We start from the raw sequence: 24,021 nt of genomic DNA, 5'->3' as shown, positions 1-24,021 counted from the left end.
TTATTACTCCAGTCGTCCTGAGCCTCTTCCTCTTGCCTATTAGATTCCTCATGGTGACACAGGACCGCTTTTAATCACCGACATGATGCAGCAGCAACACAGACTTATGAATGCATAATGGAGCCATGACAATGCCACGTTAGTGTGGTGCCATTTCTATTAGGAATTTCCAACTTTATATTGAGGATGGAACTTCACTCATGTGACTCCCAACATAGTGTGGTAACAGCTTTTTCCCACATACCTAAGTCAGACTGTGGGTGACATACACTGACCTGCAAAGGCCAAATGTCAAGTCAGCCATTTTCCTTTCTATTTCTGGTCTGCTAGTGAATTGATTTTCTGTTTCTTAAAACACCAGCATGTGATAAAACTAGCACCCATATTGAGATGAACTGTATTTGTTTTTGCATCTGAGCAAGTTTTTGTGTAATCTAAACTGTATAACTGACAACTAGGGCCTGCTGTTCCCATTTAAGTACTCAAGATTTTAACTAAGGAATACCACCTAAGGTTCTTAAAAGATATACCTCTAAATACAATTTGTTTGACTTCACATTAAAGCTACTTCATAGGAAAAATGATGTCATCCTTGGGCCAAAAAAAGTTGATTTATTTCTGCCTGAATAAAACACGTGTACAATATGTCCTGCATGCCTACAGTGAGCTCTAGTTAGTTGATAGATAGGCTACTGTTTTAATCTTTGCTATGCTCTTATCAACAGTAGCTACTTAATTGCAGTGAGGAAATGCCTGAAACTTTGCAAAGGAGTTTTAACCTTTCTTTCCTCTTCAGGATTTCCTTCTAATGCATCCTGATTTATAAATATCAAAAACCAACCTGTGTAATTTGTCAGTCAAACAACTCTCTAAACGCTTGCACAAAGATGGCTTGGGAAAGGTAAAAAACAAAAACACGAGGACGTGGAGAACCAAATCGGCTGGATAGTTTACTCAGGGAAACATTGACGTATTTGTTGATATGCCTAATGTGATCGATGCAGAAGTAGTGCATTAATTCAATTTGATAACAAATCCCACTTTTATAAATGAATCCAAAAACAATACTAATTTCATTCATTAAGATTTATTATTTCAACACTTTATTTGTAGAAAGGTTAAAGTAAAGCTAATTTTGTTTATTTGTGTGATGAGGTGCATTCATTGTTTTTGTTTGTTTATTCCACACATGCACAATACAAAAACAACAAAGCAACAGGACCACATTAAATTTTCTCTGGATACTTTCTACTTCTCATTGACCGGATAAGTACAATTGGGGGAAACTGGTGGAATACGCAGGAAATGTTTTTGTTTATGGTAAAATCAGAGGGTTTTGGCAGCATGCTGGTTTTTACTGCCATTATAACAATCTTTTACAGCCTTTAGGATGTTGAGCAACTGTAGAAAACAATACACCACAGAGGATGTGCAAACCTCCCAACTTCTTTACCGGATGCCACACAGGTTTGGCACAACAGGTTTCACTGCATTTTCCATATCCTCAACGTCCACTGGTCAAGGTCTTGTCAACTTCGGGTGATTTCAAATTTATTTGTCCAACCTTTAGTCAAAGTTAGAGTTACAATAACACAACAATCTTTCCTTACATTTTACCTTGAATTCAAACAAGGACTACACAGAGATCTGATTAAGGACATAAACAATCAAGACCCCACTTGACTATTTTTGTTTACTACTATATAGTTATTCTGTTATTTACATCATTTTGTTTGTTGTTTAATGACTCTTTGTGACTCCTTCCTTTCGACACAGCTGTGTACTTAATGGGACTTTTAAGTATGGAAGTAAGGTAAAATAATAACATGAGAAAAAACTCAACAAGAAATAATTTACATTAATGATTGTTTATTACATTTTCCCACAGCCCAAGACAGCATCTTTAAATGTTGTCTCACCAGCAGCCCAAAAGATTAAAAATAATCAGTTTACAATCATGTAAAACAGAGATAAGCTCCAAATTCTCACATTTGAGAAGCAGAAACCAGATGATGTTTTTTCTGGACAAATAGCTTGATCAATTATCAAAAGTGTTGCCATTGATTTTGCTGTCAATAAAATTACCTATTAATCGACTTATATTTCCAGGACAGTATATTGAAATACAGCAGCCAAATAATATCACTCATGTTTTAAAGACTCATGTCAGCCACCAATCTTATTTAATAATATAGCTTAAAGCTTTCTACCATTCTACTACTTCCACATTACTTTTTTTTCATTTACCGTCACTGTTTCCTGTAAACTGGCCTCCAGCGTACATCTTCAGATTTCACTTCACATTTTATTTAACGAAGCAAAATTGGGGGCTTGCTTTGTCAGTCCGTGAATAATGCACAATTCATACATCAGAATACATTGTTGCATAACTCTGCTCTCAAGCCTGGGGACAGCAGGGCTAAGCAGGGTCACCGCTTAAAACATATAAACCAGGACTCGCAGGTTTTCAGAATATGTTGTTATGGAGATCATTATTTTGCTGACATTGTAATGTAGTGTGATAACGGATGCCTTCTTGAATTCCTAAATTAACCCTTCTCTCTTATCTCTCCTTGCGGGGACAATGACTCGCTGTCTCCTGTTGCAAAATACATTAGTTGAATGGTGGGAAATGAACCACACCTACATGGAAAAGGAATTGTGTGGTCAGTCCTTCACTTAATCGCTGTTAAGTAAATAAGTGTATAAATGGAAAGTCATAGCGTGAGAATACATATGCAATGACAAAGAAACAGCTTGTTGTGTGTTTGTGTTGTAGTGTTTTTAAGTGTAGAGTTTGCAATGTTTAGTTCCTAGTACAGCAGTGGTGGAAGAAATACTTGGCTCATGTCAAGGGAAAGTAACAATACCATAATGTAAAAATACTCCATTACAAGTTATATACTGGTTCTTCAGAAAAAATAAAATAAATAATATACCAAAAGTGCTAAGTAGGATGTTACTGCTTGATGTGACACTTCATATTCAGGTAGAGCAATTAGGTAGCAACCCATAGGTTGGGAACCTATGGCTTGCTACCTAATTGCTGCCCTTCAAAGAGCCACAATATTCATTTGTGGAGTTGGGAGATGATTAATGGGACAGAAAAAAAGAAAAAACTAAGTTTCGCTACAGAAATTTGTATTAATTTATCGGACTTTTCTCCAATCATTGCTTTTTTGTGAATAGTTTGAAAGTTTCAACTCTATGAGTCTCAAATAAGTATTTAAAGTAAACCATCTGAAAGGTTTAGAGAGAAAAATGAGCCTTCTCTTTGGCATATGTCAAGTTTTGCACACATTTTACTCAGATTTCTTGAAAATCTGCAAAAGAAAATGCAAAGAAATGCCCAATTCCATCAACTACCATTATGTTAATGTGGAGTTGGGATCATCAAGGTAAACAGTAGGTGGCTTCATTTCTACACTCAAGTGCCATTAAACCACTGCAAGAGAAGAGAGCACAACAAGATAACTCAGTTTTAAAAAGCCTAAAATTAACAAAAACAATGTGCAAACATGATGAAATGAAATCTTCAGTGGAGCTAAGGCTATAGACGTTTAAGTCACATGCTACATACCATGATTTAATCACTTAGTCTGTTGCCATTGCACTTTACTTCATTTGTTTGTATTAATACGCCAATCTTTCCGCCTCAGCCAAGCTTAAAAACTTAATCTTTCATCTTTTTATATTCTGGTGTTTTTACACAAAGTATTCTTTATGCACAAATTGGAAATGTTCATAATGGGTGGATGGAAAAGCACATTTAGACAGGTTGTTGTCCAACAAGGTCAAGAACCGCAAGTTTAATCTTTATCAATTTAATGTATTTTATATATGATCACTTTTTAAAAATTTAAAATCTTGATCTGAGAAGTTACTATCTGCCAGGTAAATTAAGCGGAAAGTATAATAAGTACAAGTGCCTCGAAATTATACTCAAACATAGTTACTTGAGAAGTGTTATTATGGTACTTTCCACCACTGCAGTATGGTTAAAGAAAACAGGACATTGGATCCTGTATTTCTCATATTACCTGCAATTCTTTTGTGTGCTACAACACAGCAAGTTCTTTGGGCCACGGTGAACTTCTCCAAGGAGAGCAAGGAATGGTTTAACCCAGAAATAAATTCAGTGTAGTGTACTCTTCCCATAGACCTTAATAGCTCAGTTTGCATTAATCACCTCCTGTGAAAAGGTCTTCCACTCCTCACAAGTCTCCACTCCCACAACTATGCCTGTATATCAGTCTGTGGCCTTACAAAGACTGTCTCACGCTCTAAAGTACCGTGACTTAATGTTCAGTACCAGGCACCACCATGGTGTAGCCTTCTGGGATGTGAGATGGGAGTACTTACGCTTACCATGCCAAGCAGTATTTACAGAAAGAGTTGATGTTGTTTCTGTTGTGTTGATAAGGAAGGAGGTGGCTGCAGATAGAGAGGACGGATGATTGATTATGACTGGTGGATGACATGGTTGACTTTTACATTTTTACTTAATCTTATAGACAGTAAAAATATCGCTCTTGCAAACCTTTTGTCCATGATTGCAAAAGCTGTTTTGAGATGGTTTGAACACAGAGTTGGAAAGCTTTTCTATACCAAAGTTCGTGGAAATTTAAAGTTAAAACTGCAACAATTAAAGCTGATACACATTATTGTTTTAGGAGATACAACTGTAGTTTAGGAATTCACATATCACTTTCGTTGTGCAATACTTTGATGGTCAAAATGTCTCATTTTAAGAACAAGGAACAACAGCTTTGTTTTCTATAGTGATCATAAATCCAGTATATCTTATCATTTTAAATTTTACCAAAAAATGCCTAACTCTCGGTCCACTTTTAGCGGTGGCTAGAACTACAGTTACAGTAGCCTACATCCAAACTCTATCAACTAGGAAATTTGTGATTTTAAAATGTGATTTAAAATGTGATTAAAAATGTGGGAAAAGCTAGTGGACCTAGAGCAAAGACTTTAATGTCAATCTACTTTCTTCAAGGTGAAAATCTAACTTTTAAGAATAAAATAATTTTAAATTATTTAAACCTACTTGCTGTAGAGGTTTCTCAGCCCATGGCAGACAATAATGTTTGCCTTAAACATAAAAATGTTTGCCATGATAGTAGCGTGGCTTTAGGAATGGCAATGGATCAGCTGGTCGGCAGACTTGTTCAACCTTGTTGCCTTGTTGCCACATACACTTATAACCTCAAAAAGCTTTGCCAGCCAGGGCCCTCTTATTTGTACAGTGCTGCAGATATATACAGTCAAACAAATCATTTATAATAATAAATAATTGAAACGATATGTTTGCATACTGGGTGTGTTATTGGATATGTTATTTAGCAGGTTAAAGGCGTTTACATTTGGACGGCCAGATAGCTCAGTTGGTATAGAGGCTGTCCAAATAAAGGTGTTTATTCCTTGACTCCGACCTGCAGCCCTTTGCTGCATGTCAGTCCCCTGCTCTCTCCCCTTTCATATCTTCAGCTGTCCTGTCAAAAAGAAAGGCTGAAAAAAAAAAAAAAATGTCTTTAAAAAAAATAAGACGTTTACATTTGGCCTTTGCCACTCCATGTTAACTGTATGACAACTTTCTGTTCACCAAGTGAGTCACTTTCTCTCAGTTGAACTCTTATTATAATTGCTGGGTGTGTGTAAGGATGGTGACCTTAAATTGCTTCTAAACAGTATGAAGTGAAGCCCACGAAGGAACACGTAACTCATTTTGCACTGTTATCACAGACAACTCCGAAAAGCTGACAGTGCAGAATGTGTGAAACATTTAGAGAATACTTTTCTCCACAAACGCATGAATGGACATTTGTGTCCAAATAAATGTGCTTGCTGTTGAGCCACATTTGCATTTTAGCCATGTCTTCGAAGTGCAAACCAAAAGCTATTGCATGCTAGTGCATTTTGTTTTGGTGGGGGTCAAAATGCTTCAGAACACAATGTATGACTTGTGGGGATAGCAAACAGTAGTTTGAATAACTTGTCCAAAATTATTGACACTGGGGATAAAAGTCTCCTTGTTGTGGTATGCATAACTGCTCAACTTATCTTCACTATGGGCCCCTTTCATGATGGTCTACACAGAGATATTCACATAAAAAAAAACTTCTCAAGTCATCAAATAGCTTTGTGTAGTCCTTCAAAGCTTCCAGCAAGTCCAACAACAAAAAATCAGAAGAAGAAAAAAAATCTGTGCCGCTCTGCTGACCAATTAAAAGAGACCATTACAATGGTTCAACTGTTTTATCCCTCTTCACCCCCCCACCCTTTCTTTTGGCAGAAACAATGTTGCTGCATTACTTGACTGTTATCCTTCCCCCCTGATGATTTTCTTTAGCATTTTTTACTTCTCTTGTTTGAACAGATGCCGCCCCCCTCCTGCAACCCCCGTCCACAGGGATTGCTATAAGGCCTAGCACAATGAGGTGAAACTCCGTTACATTAATGCTGAGAGTCCAGCCCAGTCACTTCCTTTCAGCAAGCAACATCAAATAAAATGATGGATATCACTTCCTGCGGAAAAATGATAGTCCTTTGTTCTGCTTTATTTATGAATGGATTATAAAAGCTGCATGACCTCGCTCACCTTTCAGTTTGTTCATTACCTCCCAGTATTTTATAGTAAAATGTATCCCTACATTGTTTGCCACCAGCTAAACCCCAATAAAACCCCGGTCAATGAGTTGGATGAATCTGTGAATGATTGGTTGAACTCAGGAGCGGAGAGTTGTTTGGCCAGTCAGCCTATTCTTATCTTAACCCCCATCTTGTCTGCTAGAATTCTGGGTAAAAACTCTAGATTAGCAGCTGGTGTTGTCTGTAAATAAGGAAGGTGGTGGCACTCAAGTCCCAGTGTCCTGTTTCACTTTTGCAACGGTTACATGCTTTGAGTGCCATAGAATCCAAAAGGTACCAAAGAATCTCTGAAAAATGTCACCTTTGACCTTTGGTAACATTAAAACTTGGTCGTCTGCCTGTGTGGCCGGGTTAGCTCAGTTGGTAAAGCAGGTGCACGTATAGAAGTTTACTCAAATCAGCGGCTGCGGGTTAAGACTACAACCTGCGGCCCTTTGCTGCATGTCATTTTCCAATCTCTCTCCACTTCCATGGGTTCATCTGTGGTACGAAATAAAGGAATTAAATGCCCCCCTCCAAAAAAATCTTGCACTAAAAAAAGTACTTGGTCGTCTTTTGACTAGATTCTGGAAACACAGTCAAAAGTTCTGCATTGTGAAGAACTAATGGCATTTAGAGGTGGGAAACTTCTTTAACATCAGCATGAATTTGACTTACACCAAATGCTGCAAGGCGCAGATGTTTGCTGCGCTGTAGCACATAGATTTTTTTGAGTGTAGCTGCAAAGTTAATGTAATTGCTCTACAATGTCAAATTGGCAATTTAAACCATCTCTGTTACAATTGAAAAATTAAATATTGAAACACATGTTTGCCAATAACAAACTGCCTTCACCAAAGCAGAATGGCACATGTGGTCAGAGTCGTGCACGGTGAATTCAAAGCCTACTGCATTCACAGTTGTATTTGACATGATTGCAGCACATGAACAGATTTTTAGAAAATGGGCTCTTGGGCCCAGACATGTAAGGAGAAGCAAGATGGCTGTTTGTCTTGCATCTCTTTCGGTGATACTCTGCACTTTAATACATTTTTTAAAAAAGCCTAAAGATGCAGGCTTGATTTTCGTAACGCAGCTATTCAGCACTATTGCTTTGTTAATTCTAATGAATTTACAATGCCAAGTTTTGCACAAAAATTACATTAAAAGCACCTTTTTGAAGAAGAACTTGACTGAGACAATGTTTTTTTCAAGGCCTTTAATGAAATCATACTGTTACTTGGATATGGTTGGAAGATACTCAATAATAAAAGACTTCAAAACGTTTTACTTTCCAACAAGAAATATCAACAGTCACTTCATACCAATCCGTTTAAGTGGCTGCAAAATCCTGTTTGCAGAACTGCACATTGAAGCTTAGCATTCAAGCTGAAGAGTAGCCTACATCCTATGGAGTGTAGTTCTGTTTTTGGCTGAAAACACAAATTCAAGTGTAATCTACTCTACACATGTCTCTAAACAGTCAATGTTTTGTGTATGTATTTTAGTGTCAAGGTTAAATTTAGTGTTGTGTCAGTGTCAGCAACTGTGTTGATCAACTGTCTTGCTGCCTTGCAGCGACATGTTTCCTCCATGAAGAGGACCTTAAATGCTTTTGTATAGGCTACATATGAGGTATTTTGTTGTCAGTATTTAGTGGTAGTTCGCCTCATGTTGACTATAATGCAGGCCATTTATCATCCACATTTTTCTGTTATTCGACCACACCATCATATGTGGTTTAAGTGGGCTCTACCGCAGCCACTGAACATCCACTCTCTGTCGATGGAAAGCATCACGTCGTCGGCCGGTTCCCCCTTTATTGGAGCCCCGCCTCGAAATCAGTCGATCAACTTCAGCATCGCACACACCAGCGTCTGACCAATCAGCGTGCAGAAGGGGTGGTCTTGAGACGGTGGTCCGGGAGGGCAGTAGCCAATGAGAGCTCGAGAAGCTCAAACAAAGGGCTCGCGTCAACGGCCGTTGGTTGCCTGAATGGAACATTATTCATGTCCACGCTGAGCTTATTTAAGGAGACGCGATGAGGCGACATAGCGGATTCCGTATAAAAGGTAACGGATCTCCATAGTCTAAACTTAGTGATGTGTAGTTGTAAGTGAACGTGTCATTTTAAATAATTGCCCCTGAACATGTGTGACATGTGCATGAACACACATTAAAATAGTGGCCATGCAGCTGAAATACCACGATAAAAGCACGCTGCTGTTAATTCATAACCATCCTGTATACTCATGTATGCCAGTAACTTATAAATATCACAGCAGTAAATCATCGTGTAAAAAAAGCGTTCTGAAGTAACTTACAAACAAAGTGTGCGATAACTGTCGCACACAAATACGTACATGTGAATGAAAATTCTGCGTTTTGTTTGAGTTGATTCATGATGTTTTATTGCATCGTTATATCAGCCAAGTAAGCAAAGTAGCTTACCATCACTGGCTTTCTTTCTGTTCCACACATAGACACACCCACCGCCCATACATCCTCCTGAACGAGCTTTTCGCCTGACCGAGTTCATTAATACGTAGAGGAAGGGGAGGAGGTGGACAGCTCTTCTTCTACGATGTGCTGAGAGCTGCTGTTTCATTTCACCCCCGTCTCCGAGCAGCTTAGTCCTCCCTTTCTCTTTAGCTTTAAGTGTTATCTCGCTTTTTGATGACAAGTGCCAACATTTTTGATTGTTTTTCTGTACCTCCAGCCTCACCGTGAAGACCAGTCCACAGGGCGGTAAAGAGAGAAGTTTAAACACCAGCTGCTGCTCACGAGACGGCGGGTCGAGGTTTCACGGTCCAACACATCTTTAGTTGAATTTATATAGTTTTTTGGGACGTTATCATCGACTTCAGTGAAGTTTTTTTGTATTCACTCCGAGAAGACAGCCCATCCACCCCTGGCATCATGACTCGGAGGTCCTGTGCCATTTACGCCACCGGCATCGTGTGTGCTCACCTCCTGATAGTGGGGATCGCCCTGGTCGTGGCTCAAGTCTTCCAAACAATGATCCACAGCCGGTTAAAAAAGGTGAGTTGTGCTCTCTAAAAAAATGTTTACCCCTCCTTACACACTTCTCTCGTCTGTCACACTTGAAGGGTTTAAATGGTAAAGAATGTCATCTGCAGTGGTCGATCATGCGCATTCAGCATCTCACTGGTCGTAACACTAACCTACATTCAGTGTCACAAGATCACCCGGTGTGTAAAGTAAATCATGTTTAGCTGTTTATTTGTAGTGATTTATAATTTTCTGCAGCTCCAGCTCAAAGCCTTTACCTTCATAAATCTGCATGATCTGAGGCTGTGCAGTGTTCAAGTCCCGTTACAGGGCTGTGCAGCTTCGGGGTTTGGTTCAAGCTTGCATTGAGACCTGGTGGATTAATCAATCAGTCAATCGCCATGTATAGTTTGAACGTTACACTATAAATAAACATTCTTCAGGTAGAAATCCCCTGTAACTCCCACAAGGGAAATTATGATTGTGTGACTTTCAGAGGTGAGTTCACCTTAGCCGTTTAATGGCATGGGTAGGCTATGGATGTCCTTTTACATTCCTTTACGGATCTGCAGCGTTTATATGATTTGACAAGTCATCACATGATTCAAGTAGTTTTTTGTTGAATGGAAGTGTGTGTGTGAAGAAATGAGGTAAAGGCACGATATGTTCTTTCTGCTGGCTGATGGGGTTTAGTTAACCTGTCCAATGCTGTGCGCATGACCCAGTGACACATCACTGTGTATAAGGGCTTGATACACTGACTTCATTGTGGGTGACTATTCTGAGGAGGGTTACTGGTGGTACTAAGGGGGGTAGTAGTAGTAGTAGTAGTAGTAGAAATGTCAGCCAGCAGGGACACGGTGGTTAAGGGGGAGGTGTACTGGTCTGGAGGAATGGGGGGGAAGGGAGCCTGGCTGAGTGGACAGGCAAGTCTACTGACTTCCAGTGGTGGTAAATCTTTAAGTTCTACATGGTGTGGCAAGAGGAGGAGGAGAGGCAGACATCCATCTGTCCAACTTGTATAAATCAGACAAATCTGCATTCATTTAATTGACTGTTGGTGATATAAAACTTTAAGGCACTTCAAGGGTAAAATGATTGACAATCAATCAAATTCCACGTATGTTTATTCAATTGTCATATTGGTCTATTTTGAGTTTTGACTGCTTCACAAATTGATCAAACGTTGATCAGCGCTTTCCCTGTTTTGAGACTCAAGCCAGAAAACCTACACACAGGCTTTATTTTAGTAAGCTAGTTGACATTTTCTCATGTCTGAGTTTTGAATTAATGTAGGGCTAAAAATTTTCTGACTTGAGCTGGATTTAAATTTTACCTCAAAATGTGGTTGGAATGGTGTCCGCATACAGGGGCGATGGGGTGGCAACCTGATGGCGAGGGGGTGCTGGCAGCTGACACCCTATCCCACGCTGCAGACCTTCTCTCTTCCCTTGAAAATACCTCACATTCCTCTTAATTAACTTGAATCACTGCGTTTTGGTTGCTCTGTGGAACTCCATAAAGTGTACTTTTAAAGTCGCTCCCCCCTTAAGAACGAGAAAAAACTAAGCAGAAAAGCTTGACACACCATTTGTCCAAGTAGGGGACTCACAAACAGCTTCCTCCCTGACACGGTTTTCCCCCTCCTGTAGTTAAATTTAGGTCTGGGTTTCATTTGTGCATCATTCTGAATCAGTGCAATGTTCCAGGGGACCCAAATTAAAAACGGGGGTGGGGGGGAAGAGAATTCCGATGTGGCTGGCTATTACATGAAATGACAGCTTAGCTAATCCTCTTAAACCACAGTCTTTCCCATTGAATTAGTCGTGCCCAAACATATTGAACTGACTCCAACAAATCTACCTAATCTGAAGTTTGAATGTGGCTCTCTGTAATAATGATGTAGCCTAGTTGTTTGGGACAAACACACCTCCAGGATACAGACTCTGTATGTCTGAGCTGGGTGTGGATGGAGGCAGCGCTTAAAGCCATGCAAGGAATTTGACAGACTTCTTGGCCCTGGGGACATGATTTCTGCCTGCGGGCAACCTTGATGTGCCTGGTTGTTGTTCCAGCCTCGGCCTATCCCGAGTTGTTCTACTCAGACAAGGAAACCAAAAAAGAACAACACCCACTCATGCCACTCCTCTTAGCCCTGTTAGGAAGAGGAGACTTTTCAAGGTAACATGACTGACTGAGCTTTAGTACGTTCAAGAACAAGGTCACGCTGGTAAAACAGTGTGTTTTAGCTCAAAATGAGCCAATGACGGACCGCTTGGATGTAGAATCTCCCACACCACTGAGAAGATTTTCATGCATTTAATGATGTTTTCTTTGTTGTTGTTTTTTTTAAACTTGTTTTCCACATGCTGTTCAAAGCAGGACCTTGTCACACTAAACCTAAGCTACAGTGCCTAAAGGTGTTTGTCCAAGAGCCGGTTCACTTTGTTTGGTTTGAGTCCTCGTTCAACCTTCCTACCAGGGAATTAATAACACTGTATTTTGATTGCACTGACAAACCTATCCACTTTGTCCCTCATTTGTTTTTCTGTTTGTGATAGATCAAGGTTTTTTTTCTGAGAGATAAATTATGTCATACAGGCCTAACTCTGATGAAGGCCTTTTTAAAAGCCCCTTGTTCAAGGTGAACAAACCGGGATTCATGCAGGCTACTACAGTCACACGTAATGCTGCAGGGGGAAAGCCAGACGAGGCACGAGCCTGTTTCCAAAGTGGCTGTTTTCATTTTGTTTTTTAAAAGGGAACAAATTAGGTCATTTGTGCTGTATTGGCATAATGTTTCAAACAAGTCCTATAGAGCGCTGACTGCTCATGGTGGTCATGTGCCTCTGAAGCATTACCTGGTTTCACTTCAGCTCATACAAGGCAGAATAAATTATTCTGAAGACTCAGGAGAATCTCCATCTTAAATACCTCAAGTTTCATTTTTTTTGTCCGTAGTTACGCAGCTGTGATGTCAACATAATTTAAATGTTGAATTTGAGATGTTGTCAGCTGTTACTGTATGTGAGGATTTGCTGTTTTCCTGTTCTATATCATTGTAAATCTTTGGGTTTGGGCTTGTTGGTTTGACAAAACAAGACATTTAAAAGCCGTAATTTTGGCTCTAGTACATTGAGATGAGCATTTTATCAGACAGACACGATTTTGTAATATGTCCAATTGGTGTAAGGGTAAAGTGTATAATTCATAATCGCAAATGACCCTCACCCTCAACCAAAATGAGCTTCATGCTTCAAATGAGTTTTTCCCTCAGCAGCAGTGTCTTCTTCTGTTTAGTTACTTGAACCTATTTTGGGTGAACCCCTCTGAGATCTAATGTGGGTTTTTGTGAAGTAGCAAAGGAGTGATGATGAAACAAAACTAGGCAAACAATTCTATAGAGCAGAACGAGCTGTAACACAAACAGGAAGTGCCAGCCACACCCTAAACTGTATTTCCTTAACGACAACTGACTACACAAGACAATGTATAGACTCTCTGAGGAGAGGAGACAAAAGGTGTTCAGGAACTCACCATGAAAGAGACACAAGGGGAAGTGGGTCATTTATCCTTTCCCAAGTTTAAAAATACACCCCAAGAATATAAAAATGATTGCTTATTTTCCATGCTTTCAAACCCCTTCAGTGAACATACTGGAAGCTGTTACTAAGATGAATTAGGGCAGTTTTTCTATACAGTTGAATGGGGAAGTGAATGGTTTCTGTCGCTCATGTCCAGACTTGTGGCAGCCAGACTTGGGCCATACAAGGGAACTTACTATTGACGTCAACTTCCAGGCTTTTTTTTTTTTTCAAATGATCAGTCAAAACCTCTTGGAAGCCACTCAGAGTCAAACCATCTTCTATTTTTCTGTGGTTGCATTACATCACCTTCCTAAAATAATGGCCTACGTCATTTTTTCAGGTTTTTCAGAAAACACAAAAAACTGAACCAAATACTGAATTCACATATTAATTTCACTCAAAAGTGTCATGACTATTGAAGTAATAATAACAATGTCTGTCAATTATTCAACATAAGAGGAATTAATGCCTTTGTGACTTAGGCAATTTTAAACCTTCAGCTCTGTCAACAGTCAGTGTACAGAAACATGCACAGAAATCTCATCACTTACCAATTGAGGATGAGCCCTGAATCATGGAAATAACTTCTGTGATAGAGTGGTAGGTTTTTGTTCTTCTTGAAGCGCCTGTCATTTAGAAAAGTTTGTAAAATTGCATAAGTCACGTTGTCTTTGGACTTAGGCAAAATAAAATGACCTAAGTCCCACTCTTGACATAGGCCATTATGCTAAAGTTGTAGAATCACATGACCTGTTCAACTGAGGACGTAGGCAATTTTACCGGAGGTGGCCATGAGGAGATGACCTAGGCAAGAAAATCAGTTTTGTCAAAAATGTCTTGAGCCTTAATTTTAGGAAGGTGACAGATTTGGCTTCTGTAGTCTGAATAAAATAACTAAATAAAAATATCACCTGACATCCAGCATGTAATTTGATGTCTAATGCTGCAGTGAATCCCTGTTTATCATTGCAACACGTTGCTTTGTCGTGTGGGCTGACTAGTAGTAATCAGTCAGATCCTTGCCCATGCTTGCTGAGTTTAGAGACTGGGTGCAGTATTTGCTAAAATATTCTGCTTGTCCTGATGTTTTTGCTGCTATGAAGGACTTTTTTCAGCTTTCCTCCGGGTTCTTGGCCTGACACCAGCTCTTTGCAGAAAAGTGCCTTGTGTGCTAAAAGATGGCCCTCATTCAGACCATTGAGGAGCTTTGAAAGTGCCCTAACCTGAACAAAATATTGTTCCGCTAAAGTGTAAAATTTAAGTACCAAATTTCTCCAAACTCTGGTTTTGCTGTTTCTCAATCTGAATATGTATTTCTTTTTTTGTTGATAGGAAATTACTTTGACAGAGAAGAGCCAAGTGTTTGAATCATGGAAGAATCCCCCTCCACCTGTTTATATGGAGTATTACTTCTTCAATGTGACCAATCCAGAGGTGTTCTTGGCAGGCGGGAAGGCAGCTGTTGAACAAATCGGACCTTATACTTACAGGTAGGTTTGTTATGAGGACCTAAACCAATAAAGCTGCAGCTGTGAAGGTGTGAAATATTAAGTGATGGAAACTTATCATTTTAGCCATGTACGTGAAAAGTCCTGTTTAAGGAAAGTCATCTTGCATCTGGTTTATGACTGATTACTATGTTACTGCTGTGTGAACTCAAAACAAAAGACATCTTGACTAACTGAACTTTCCACACCAGGGAATACAGGCCACGGGAAAATGTAACTTTCCTGGAGAACGGCACCAAGCTTTATGCCCTGAACCCCAAAACCTTTGTATTTGTGCCCGAGAAGTCAGCCGGTAACCCCGAGGTCGACATTCTCAGGACTGTCAACATCCCATTCGTGGTAAGACATTGTGTCTGGACAGGATAAAGTGTGTTATTATGATCGGCAACAGCCAGTAATCATGTCCCTTAGTCATTTGATTGGCATGTGTATTTTGGTTTTCTCACATTATTCCCGTTACACACGCCAAGCCATTGTCCTCTTAGTTTTATTGTGACATTTTGATATGTCGAACGTACAAACTTCATATCAAGCCAAGACAAACGGAACTCAAATGCAGCATTTACTCTGAGATCTCTCACAAAAAGGAAGTCAATTTCTCCATTCTCTAAAACAGAATTCTCTTTTTTTGTCCTCAGGCGATCATGAATGAGCTGAGCTCGTACTCGTTCATCCTGCGGACATTTGTTTCCATGTACATTAACCGCCTGGGCGTCGAGGTGTTTATGACCCGCACTGTCCACGAGGTTCTGTGGGGCTTCAAAGACCCTCTTCTCTCAAAGGTGCATTCCCTGAAGCCCGAAGTGGATGAATATTTTGGACTAATGTGGAAGGTAAGCGTGATGGCAAAAAAATGTTTTTACTAACTGTCCTGAATGTCTTTCCAGAGACAAAATTGGGGTTATTGTAGGGCAAAAACCCTTAGAAAAGCATGTTGCGTGCTGGTCGTTAACGGTTACTAAAACAACTGATGAGGCTTTTGCACCGTCATGTAAGAGAAGTGAGATTGGCCACATGCTGATGGAAGATGATTGTACTTCCTGTTTACAGAGCAACGCTTGCAACTCGGCACGTACCTCGGCAACAGCAGCCTTGTGATCCTGAGTGCAGCATTTTTTTTTAACTAGAAGAGAAGAAAAAAAACGTTTCGTTTGGATCGATTACTCATGCCTTACTGTGTAAGAGTCTGGTGAGAATATGCTAAGCGCCATGCTAATGGTAACAAAGAACAAAGCCATGTTTCGTTCACAATTTGCATCGTCCTTTGTCAATAGACAAAAACACGGTTTCAGACTCTCCACTGTATCCTGAAGAGATGTCTGTCACAGCAGCTTTCTCTGAACCTCGTCTTGTTTTCTGCAGAAAAATGGCACCCATGAAGGAGAGTTTGTGTTCCACACCGGCGAGGAGAACTACTTGGATTATGGCAAGATCGACACATGGAACGGCCTTAGGTAAAAAGTCTTTTAGGCAGATATTCCCCTTATTTCCTGCTTTCCTAAGTGACAGGAAACACTCTCTCTTGTCCGCACATGGCTTCTATTTCAATCCAGTCATGGTAATCAAATTCACCTGCAGGAGTTTCACAACCTGTATTGGAAAGTCCAAAGGAGAAAACCTTTGCTCTGCTGGCTTTAGGTAGAACATTATTGCAAAATGAATGTTTGGATACTGTATCTGAAGTGACATTGTACTTTGAATGTAATCAGCATGTGTATGCACAATGCAGATTTCAGTTGTAGAAGAAGCATTCAGATTCTTTACTCAGAGGGGAATTTTGGTATTTTTTCTACCATAACCATATTTTACCATGCATTTGTGACTAGATCAAACATCTATGAAATTGGTCCGGTATTGAGTGAGAACGCTGTAACCGGCAGCCATGAACTAGGCTGCAATGTAACTCTAGGGCAAACGCCTGTCATGCTGTCTGTGATCTTTCTGATGCCAGGTCAAGACAGTAATTTAAGCTAATAGAATTCACTCACCTCCGCTCTGTCTACAGCTCTCCACTCTTGGAACGGCATTTTTCTTTTTTAGAAGATATGCTTTAGTAAAAGATTTCTTCTCCTCTTTGGCTGGCAGTAGTCGTCCCCGGTCAAAATGGTTCCCGCAGACCTAGTCTCGGTTTGCCAGACCATTCTCCACAGCACCGTGTCGGCGCTGCAGTATGGCTACTGTCCTGGGCAGCGTTATGCCCAGATAGTTGAGATAGCAACAGGAAAGGAACATCCGGCACGTGAGAGGCACTGTATGTCAGGCTTCATTACAGCAATGTACTGTACATCCATTGAGCCTGACTACTGCAGACCCGATGGTCTGCAAGGTGCAGTGTATGGACCAAAGTATAGAACTCTGTTGCTGTAGCACAACTAACCTCAACGTCAGAGTGTCTGGATCAAAAGGTCTATGAAGGCTGCGCCAAATGTTGCGCAAATTCCAATTTGAAAATTGAAATTTAGAAAATACTCAAATTCCCCTATTAAGTATAAGTACTTACAGTGTCAGAAGTATTCTATTGCAAGTAAGTCTCACCTAAGTACAAATACTAAAGGTGTTAGCAGCAAAATGCTCTTAAAGAATCAAAAGTAAAAGTCCTCATTCTGCAGGAAAGTGGTCTTTTTGTTCTTATTTTTTTTTTCGGCTTTAGTTTAAATTTAAAGCGTGTCTTTGTCATACATTTTAGTAAACTGAATCTTTTTGGGTGTCTGACTGTTGGTCAGACAAAACCAGTTATTCAAGGATATCCCTTTGGACTGTTGAATCTTACATCACAGTCCCAATGCTAACAACTCACAGATTGTTAAACATTACTTTCTTGGTTAAATTCTTAACAATACAGTGTTTTTATTGGATGACCATGGGTTTATTTTATGGAAAATAAATGTAGTGGAGTGAAAAGTGCAATGTTTCCTCTAAATTGTGCTGATGTAGAAGTATAAATTGGCATAAAATGAACAGAGTTGGGTAGAATTGTTCAAAACTGCACTTAAGAACTGTATTCCTATTAAATGTGCTTACTGGCAGCTACAACCAACACTAATTTCAGCCGTGTTCTTGTTGATCAATAGGGAGATGTCGTGGTGGTCTTCCAATCAGAGCAACATGATCAACGGTACGGACGGTGCGGTCTTCCACCCTCTGATAAACAGGAACGAGCTGCTCTACATCTTTGCTGCTGATCTTTGCAGGTATGTACATGTTACTTTGGTGGTTATAAAGTTGTTTACAGTCAAAGTATCCGGGCAGGGCAAATACCGGAACTCCCAGTGATAAGTTAGTAAATTGCACCTGAGTCATAAACTAGGCTTACGCACACACACACATATGATAAGGACGATGTTGTAGCTATTACACCTTCTGATAAGGCTGTTAATGACTTCAAAACATATGTGAGGGAAAGTCGACAATACCTGGAAATAGTTGTGAGGCTTTAGAAAATGATTATACAGGAAGTGATCATCTTGTACATATCACTTATGAATGGGTATAGTTCCAACTACCCAAGAATAAGAGGAAGCTTTTTATTTAGATTTCTTGGCAATACTTCATTTTTTTTCTTTAGATCTATCCATCTAGCCTACGTGGAAGACGTAGAGGTGAAAGGCATCCAGGCATACCGCTTCGCTCCCCCTAACGACGTTCTCATGAACCCCAAAGACAATCCCACTAATGAAGGCTTCTGTGTGCCAGCTGGAGACTGTCTCGGCACCGGGTTGCTTAAAGTCAGCGTTTGTCGAGAAGGTAAGGGACTGCCCTGCCCCCCTCCCAAAGTTAGCAGAGAGTTTGACCCAGTTACTGGGTTCCCGCCTCCTATTTCTACCCCGAAATAAGTCTGTTCAGTCAGTAGCCTCGTCCCCTGCCTGCTATCTGCCATTCCCTCTGTTTGAGCATGCCAGATTTTTACTCAATACACGGAATGATTAACTGCGCTGTCTGCGCTGTGTGGAGGCTATTGAAGTATTTTATTGTAGTCATTGAGTGGAGTGTGATTGCTCTGATTAGGCTTGAGGACAGCACAGGATCACTACAGAAATGCTACTGTAACCCCGGAACAGTATAATTCACAGGCAGCATATTTAGGATTATTATTATTACAATTATTGTTTTGTGATGATGTTCCAACGTGTACAGTCATAGTGGTAGATATGTATTGATGTATGTGCTAAAGCTTAATTGGCTGCCTGCATCAGCTTCTCTGATTCATATGAGGCAAACGCACTTGATTGGAAGTATGTTAGTGATGCTTCAATGAGAGCCAATCACGACCAAGCCCTGTTGTCATGTGCAAAGTGGTGTCATTCTGAAACGGCTCCTATGGTTAAAGAATGAAATTATCCCAGTGACTGTTCTATATGATTTATCATAGCTTGTACATAAATGGAAACCTTTTTTAAATTCATGCTTACATCTTTTTTAGAAAAACATGCTACCACTGTAGCAGTTTAGTGCAAAAAATAAATTATATATATATAGATGTGCGCTCCTAAGACCTTTTTTCGGTTTTAACCGCAACAGCAGTAGTCTTTATAATGATTCAAAGATTGTTTGTTAAATTTGACTGCTTTTAGACTCCAAATAAATAAGGGTTTCAGCATTTCTCCACCAAATTGTATTCCTGGCAATGCAGAGAAGATTTTTAGAGAGATTTAGACATTTTTATATTTAAAAATATAACTTTAAAGAAATGAACAGTTAAGTGAATAAATAAATCACGAAACATCCAAATTATTGAATGAAAATGTAAAAATTGGTGTTGAGTGCTGCAGGAGCTCTCTTGTTTTCACTGTGGCAGCAATTATTTAGATTCACACATATCTGTTGGACTTTATCATTATGTCTATATCTTTGTAAAATACCTTCCCTTATCTTATCTCTCAATTCTTAACATCTTTTTTTCAACCATTGTTGTCATCTAAGGATCCAATTCTAGCTGACTCATGTTTTGCTCATGTGTTTTCCTCAAGGTGCTCCCATCGTGGTATCTTTCCCCCACTTTTATCAAGCGGACCCCATGTACATCAACGCTGTTGACGGGCTAAACCCCAACAAGGAGGAACACGAGACCTACCTCGACCTGCAACCGGTACATTTAATATTCAATTTTTATTTATTTAACCAACCTTCATCTGTTAATGTTTAATGAATGTCTATCTAAACGAAAAGTTGTTTTGATTTACAGTAGTTTATTTTGGAAAGGTTAATTTGGTCAACTTGTGCGTGCGTGCGTGTGTAAAGTTTCTGAGCATTTAAAAAAAATGTCTATCTCTTTGTTTTAGACCACAGGGGTTCCCATTCGTGCCTGCAAAAGAGCTCAGCTCAATATCATCCTGAAAAGAGTTCAAGGCTTCCCGTAAGTCGAACTCTGACACACTTGTGTTGCCACACTCATGTCCTCATTTTGGCCACGTGTTGGGCCAGATGTTCTCCCTGACCTCCCATGTCTCTTTTTCTACTATTTCAGTAAAACAAAGTTCATCAACGAGACGATTTTCCCCATCATGTTCGTCAATGAGGTGAGGATTTAATTCAGTGCAACATAAGACAAACCTGTTATCACAAAATGTAAGTGAATCACAAATCAATAATCATTTCTCTCTACTTTAGACGGCAACTATTGACGATGACTCCGCGTCCCAGATGAGGACATTGCTCCTAATTGTGACTCTCGTGTCAAACTTCCCTGTGCTCATTGTGGGCATGGGCATCATCCTGCTGCTGGTGCTCGTCGTCTTGTTCTGCCGAAACCGCCAGAAGAAGGTAGGAACCCCCCTCCCCCTCTGTGTTGCTGTGGACTGAACTGTAGTATTAACCCACACAGTTGCCTTAGTGTGAAAAGTGTGTGCTACCCACTGACATTAGCTCCCAGTATAAATGAGACCTTGCCTGATAATAGCTGGTGGTAATATGTCACAGTAAATGGTGCCGTGCTTTTAGCAGATTTTTGCATGGTTTCCTCACTGAGCTGCTGCAGCTTTAACCCCGTGCTACTGCATGTTAACTAACCCCATTGCATGATCCCTGCGCAGCAAAGCCAGCATGAGCAGTGTTTCCACAGTTCTGGATCAAATTGTGTTTTTTTTCTTGCTGAATATTTTCTAACAGTGGATGCGTCTTTTAATTCAGGATCTTCGTTGCCTTGGTCAGTGTAGCTATGAGCTAGTTCAGCCCCATTGAGTAGCAAAGTGCATTGACCTGGAATAGTTATCTCTAGTAGTGCAGTATTGTTGATTTAAACCCCGACCGTCACTGCCTTTTATATTATCACAGTTCAGGTTATTCACTGTCCAGAGAGTCGGCTGTAACATGTGAAAGGAATAGTTTGACATTTAAAAAAATATGCACTTTCTTTCAATGAAAGTTAGATCAAAAGTTTGGTACCAGTCTAACTCTGATTAGGAAAGGGAACATGCCCAAAATTTAAACTATTCCTTTTACATTCACACATGCATTGCATGCATGCATTTAGACTGTTAGCTTAGCATTGTTAAAGGAAAAAATGCTTAATTGCAATGTGAAGAAGTGTTGTATTAACCATGTTCTAATTTAAATTTTCTGTAACCCCCCTTTTTTTCCTTTTCTGTTTTAGAATGAAGTAAAACGTATTGATTTTACTGAAGCTTTTCATTCTTTTACTGTAAGTCTTCATTTTTGCCTTGTTTGCTATTCTCCTTTTTTATTTCTCATCCATCATCTCTGGTTGTTATACCTTTTTTTTTAATTCACTTTATGAAACATGACATTCCTTCTATGAGTTCTCGCCTCACAGTGTTATTCTTAATTTTTAATGTAAACTGGTGGTGGTTGTGAATTTAGATTGATGTGATTTTACTAAGAACATTTCACTCAAAACATTTATTCACATTTTAATGTCTGTGTTGTGTGTGTGTGTGTGTACAACAAATGTTTGGACATCCTGCCATTTCAAAGGTTTGTACTAACACCTTCTGTGCTCCTGTCCAGACGGTGAAGGACGACACAGCCTACACTCAGGTCAGCGACAAACCCGACGAGCCGTCAGAAACGCCAGCCAACCAGCCGATGCGGAATGGCTCCTACATTGCCATGTCGCCAGTGGAGGCCCAGAAGTGTTGATGGAGGATCCCCTCCCCATGTGTGGAGCTGAGGGAGCAGCACAGGGGTGTTACATTACCACGGGTGGGGTTTAGCATACACAGTGAGCTCATTACGCTTACTTTAGGGGGGTGGGGGAGGATATGGAAAGGCGTGGACCACAATCCCCTGTTAATGTTTGGTCAACAAAGACATTGCTCCTCTCACTGAGCCCCTTTTATGACTGTCTGTCCTCCTCTACTCTACCTGCTGAGCATGGCCCTCACTGCCTGTCGTACCGCAACACAACAAACTCACACACTCTTATTCCTCGTTTCTGTCCTGGTTGGCCTTTAAAGATCAAGGGACTCTGGGTAGGCTCGGCCAGGACAAGCTTTCCCCCGTACTTCTTCTGAGGGAACGTGGTAGCATAGGTGTTGCTGTCGCACACAGATGCGTGATCTTCCGAGCAGACTCTGCCAACTGATGCTGCTCAACGAGGGTTTTAGTATTCAGCTGAACAACAGTGGGTGTTGTTACCGTCTTGTTCTTGCTCTTTTCCTCTCCATCAGAGGAGAAAACTTCAAGGCGAACAAATAAAAAAATGTAAAAAGACCCTGTAAACTCAATCCTTAGGACAAAACTCTAAGTTCCTGCGCTCAGAGGATTAAATAGTTTTGCTACTAAAAACTGAACTTAGCATATCCTGTTTTGTAAAAAATATATATAGAAACACTGAGCCAAGCTATTTATAGCATTTTTTGCCTTTTTCTCCTAAGATGAATTAGTGCACATACCACACTTCCAATATCAGTCAGTAAAAGTGTGTGTGCAACTTATTTTACACTTTAGTGTCCTGTGTGGATGGGACAATAGGCAACAATTGTTCTTGATGTGGGCACAGTGTAATGACTAGAATGCCCTCCCTTCACTGGTTGTCACCAGTAGCTTGGTAAAGTTGCACCTTTTTAGGCTTCATCACAATTAAAAACAAATGGGGGGGGGGGGGAAACACCCACCAAGCTTCAAGAGAGAAGAGAGAGACTTGAACCTGCTTTCTGCCTTATAATGGTTCAGTATGTTCTGTATGTTTCTGTATTGTTCAGATAAGCTGGAAATCTCTTGTTGTTGTTGTACATATGTAAAAGGGGGAAATGTTGAGACACCTCTGACCAAATCTAGCAAGCAGTCCTTCTAGGTGTGCTGTAAGACACTAATTTTGGAGTCGACCGCTCCTGCACGTCTACACTGTTACTTACTTCTTAGAGAAAGCACAATTTGGATTGCTAAAACCAGTCCTTACACAAAGCTACCAGTTTTTTTTTGTCCTATTATGGCATAGATTTATAGTTAATCTGTCAAAGACACTGTCAAGGTGGCGTGGCTATAAACAAAAACAAAAAAGTGGAATCATTGGGGTTTTGAGGGAGCTCTGTGCACCACTCGCCGCTGTGCAGTCATTCAGTTTGCCAAGGAGCTGTAGGCATTCAGGCAAAACGCAGCACACAGTACTTGAATCACTGTTTGTCTTATGTTTCATGTGTTTTCATTTTTCTGTCCACTACACTTGTCGCGTCACATCAAATCCTGTGCTAGTCGCTAATTGGAAGTGAATTTATGGCCATAATACTGTCTACATGGAAAATTTCCTGCACTTTGCCCGGAAATTGTGCCCTGTGTATTTTCATTGTTGTTTTTGTTTTTCATCCTGTTTATTTCAATGAAGGTGGTCCATCTGTTCAATGCATTTCAATGGTTTGTTCTAACTAGTATTGGTCATGAAGGACGTTGTAAATGAACAACACACATCCATGCCTCTGTGTTACATGCTTTTCAGCACATGGAGTGTCTTCTTTTGATATACTTTTTGTATTTGCTATTGCTGCTAAAAAAAAAAAAAAAAAAAATTGCCATAACCTATGGACTTCTACTTGTACACACATGTACATAACATGCTCATATTCTGTTTCAGGTTGAGCAGCAGAGGCATTTTCTTTAAGGCTTTCTGTGTTAATTCTTTTGACATCTGAGCACAAGATACAAAGCCTGAAGCTTGCTGCCATTTATTGGAATTAGCAGTTACAGTTATCACTAGCAATGCTGTTGTAAAGTATCACACCTAACACTCATTCCTCTTATTAGCAGAAGGATTTGACCATATTACATGTATTTTTGGAGTTAATAATATGAGCAGTACACTTAACCATTTGCTGGAGGTGCCC

General features: G+C 40.0%; 1 protein-coding gene and 1 long non-coding RNA gene across 5 annotated transcripts in view; one reads left to right on the top strand and one right to left on the bottom strand.

The window, feature by feature from the left end:
* The window catches only part of LOC117944216, a 22,751-nt gene extending 6,093 nt beyond the window's left edge, over positions 1–16,658 (bottom strand). The window contains exons 1-2 of the long non-coding RNA XR_004656520.1: positions 16,580–16,658; positions 14,379–14,385 (exon numbers count right to left, since the gene is read on the bottom strand). This is a non-coding gene — a long non-coding RNA (uncharacterized LOC117944216). The remainder of the gene's footprint in view (positions 1–14,378; positions 14,386–16,579) is intronic.
* On the top strand, positions 9,170–24,021 carry scarb2a (scavenger receptor class B, member 2a). 4 transcript variants are annotated; one of them, XM_034870812.1, is made up of 13 exons: positions 9,170–9,681; positions 14,571–14,728; positions 14,938–15,085; positions 15,385–15,579; positions 16,109–16,200; positions 17,818–17,937; positions 18,312–18,490; positions 19,714–19,832; positions 20,026–20,099; positions 20,211–20,262; positions 20,354–20,501; positions 21,334–21,383; positions 21,710–24,021. In XM_034870812.1, the coding sequence occupies exons 1-13, from the start codon at positions 9,559–9,561 to the stop codon at positions 21,839–21,841; spliced, it is 1,590 nt and encodes a 529-aa protein (XP_034726703.1). In that variant the 5' UTR covers positions 9,170–9,558; the 3' UTR covers positions 21,842–24,021. The 4 variants fall into 4 exon arrangements, with proteins under 4 accessions (XP_034726703.1, XP_034726705.1, XP_034726701.1 ...); XM_034870810.1 differs by having other exon boundaries at positions 9,171–9,681; positions 20,354–20,506; positions 21,336–21,383; XM_034870814.1 differs by lacking the exon at positions 21,334–21,383 and having other exon boundaries at positions 21,708–24,021.

The sequence above is a fragment of the Etheostoma cragini genome, chromosome 5 (genome assembly GCF_013103735.1).
Source record: "Etheostoma cragini isolate CJK2018 chromosome 5, CSU_Ecrag_1.0, whole genome shotgun sequence".
Classification (NCBI taxonomy): domain Eukaryota; kingdom Metazoa; phylum Chordata; class Actinopteri; order Perciformes; family Percidae; genus Etheostoma; species Etheostoma cragini.
This window is presented reverse-complemented; position numbering and strand designations above follow the sequence as displayed.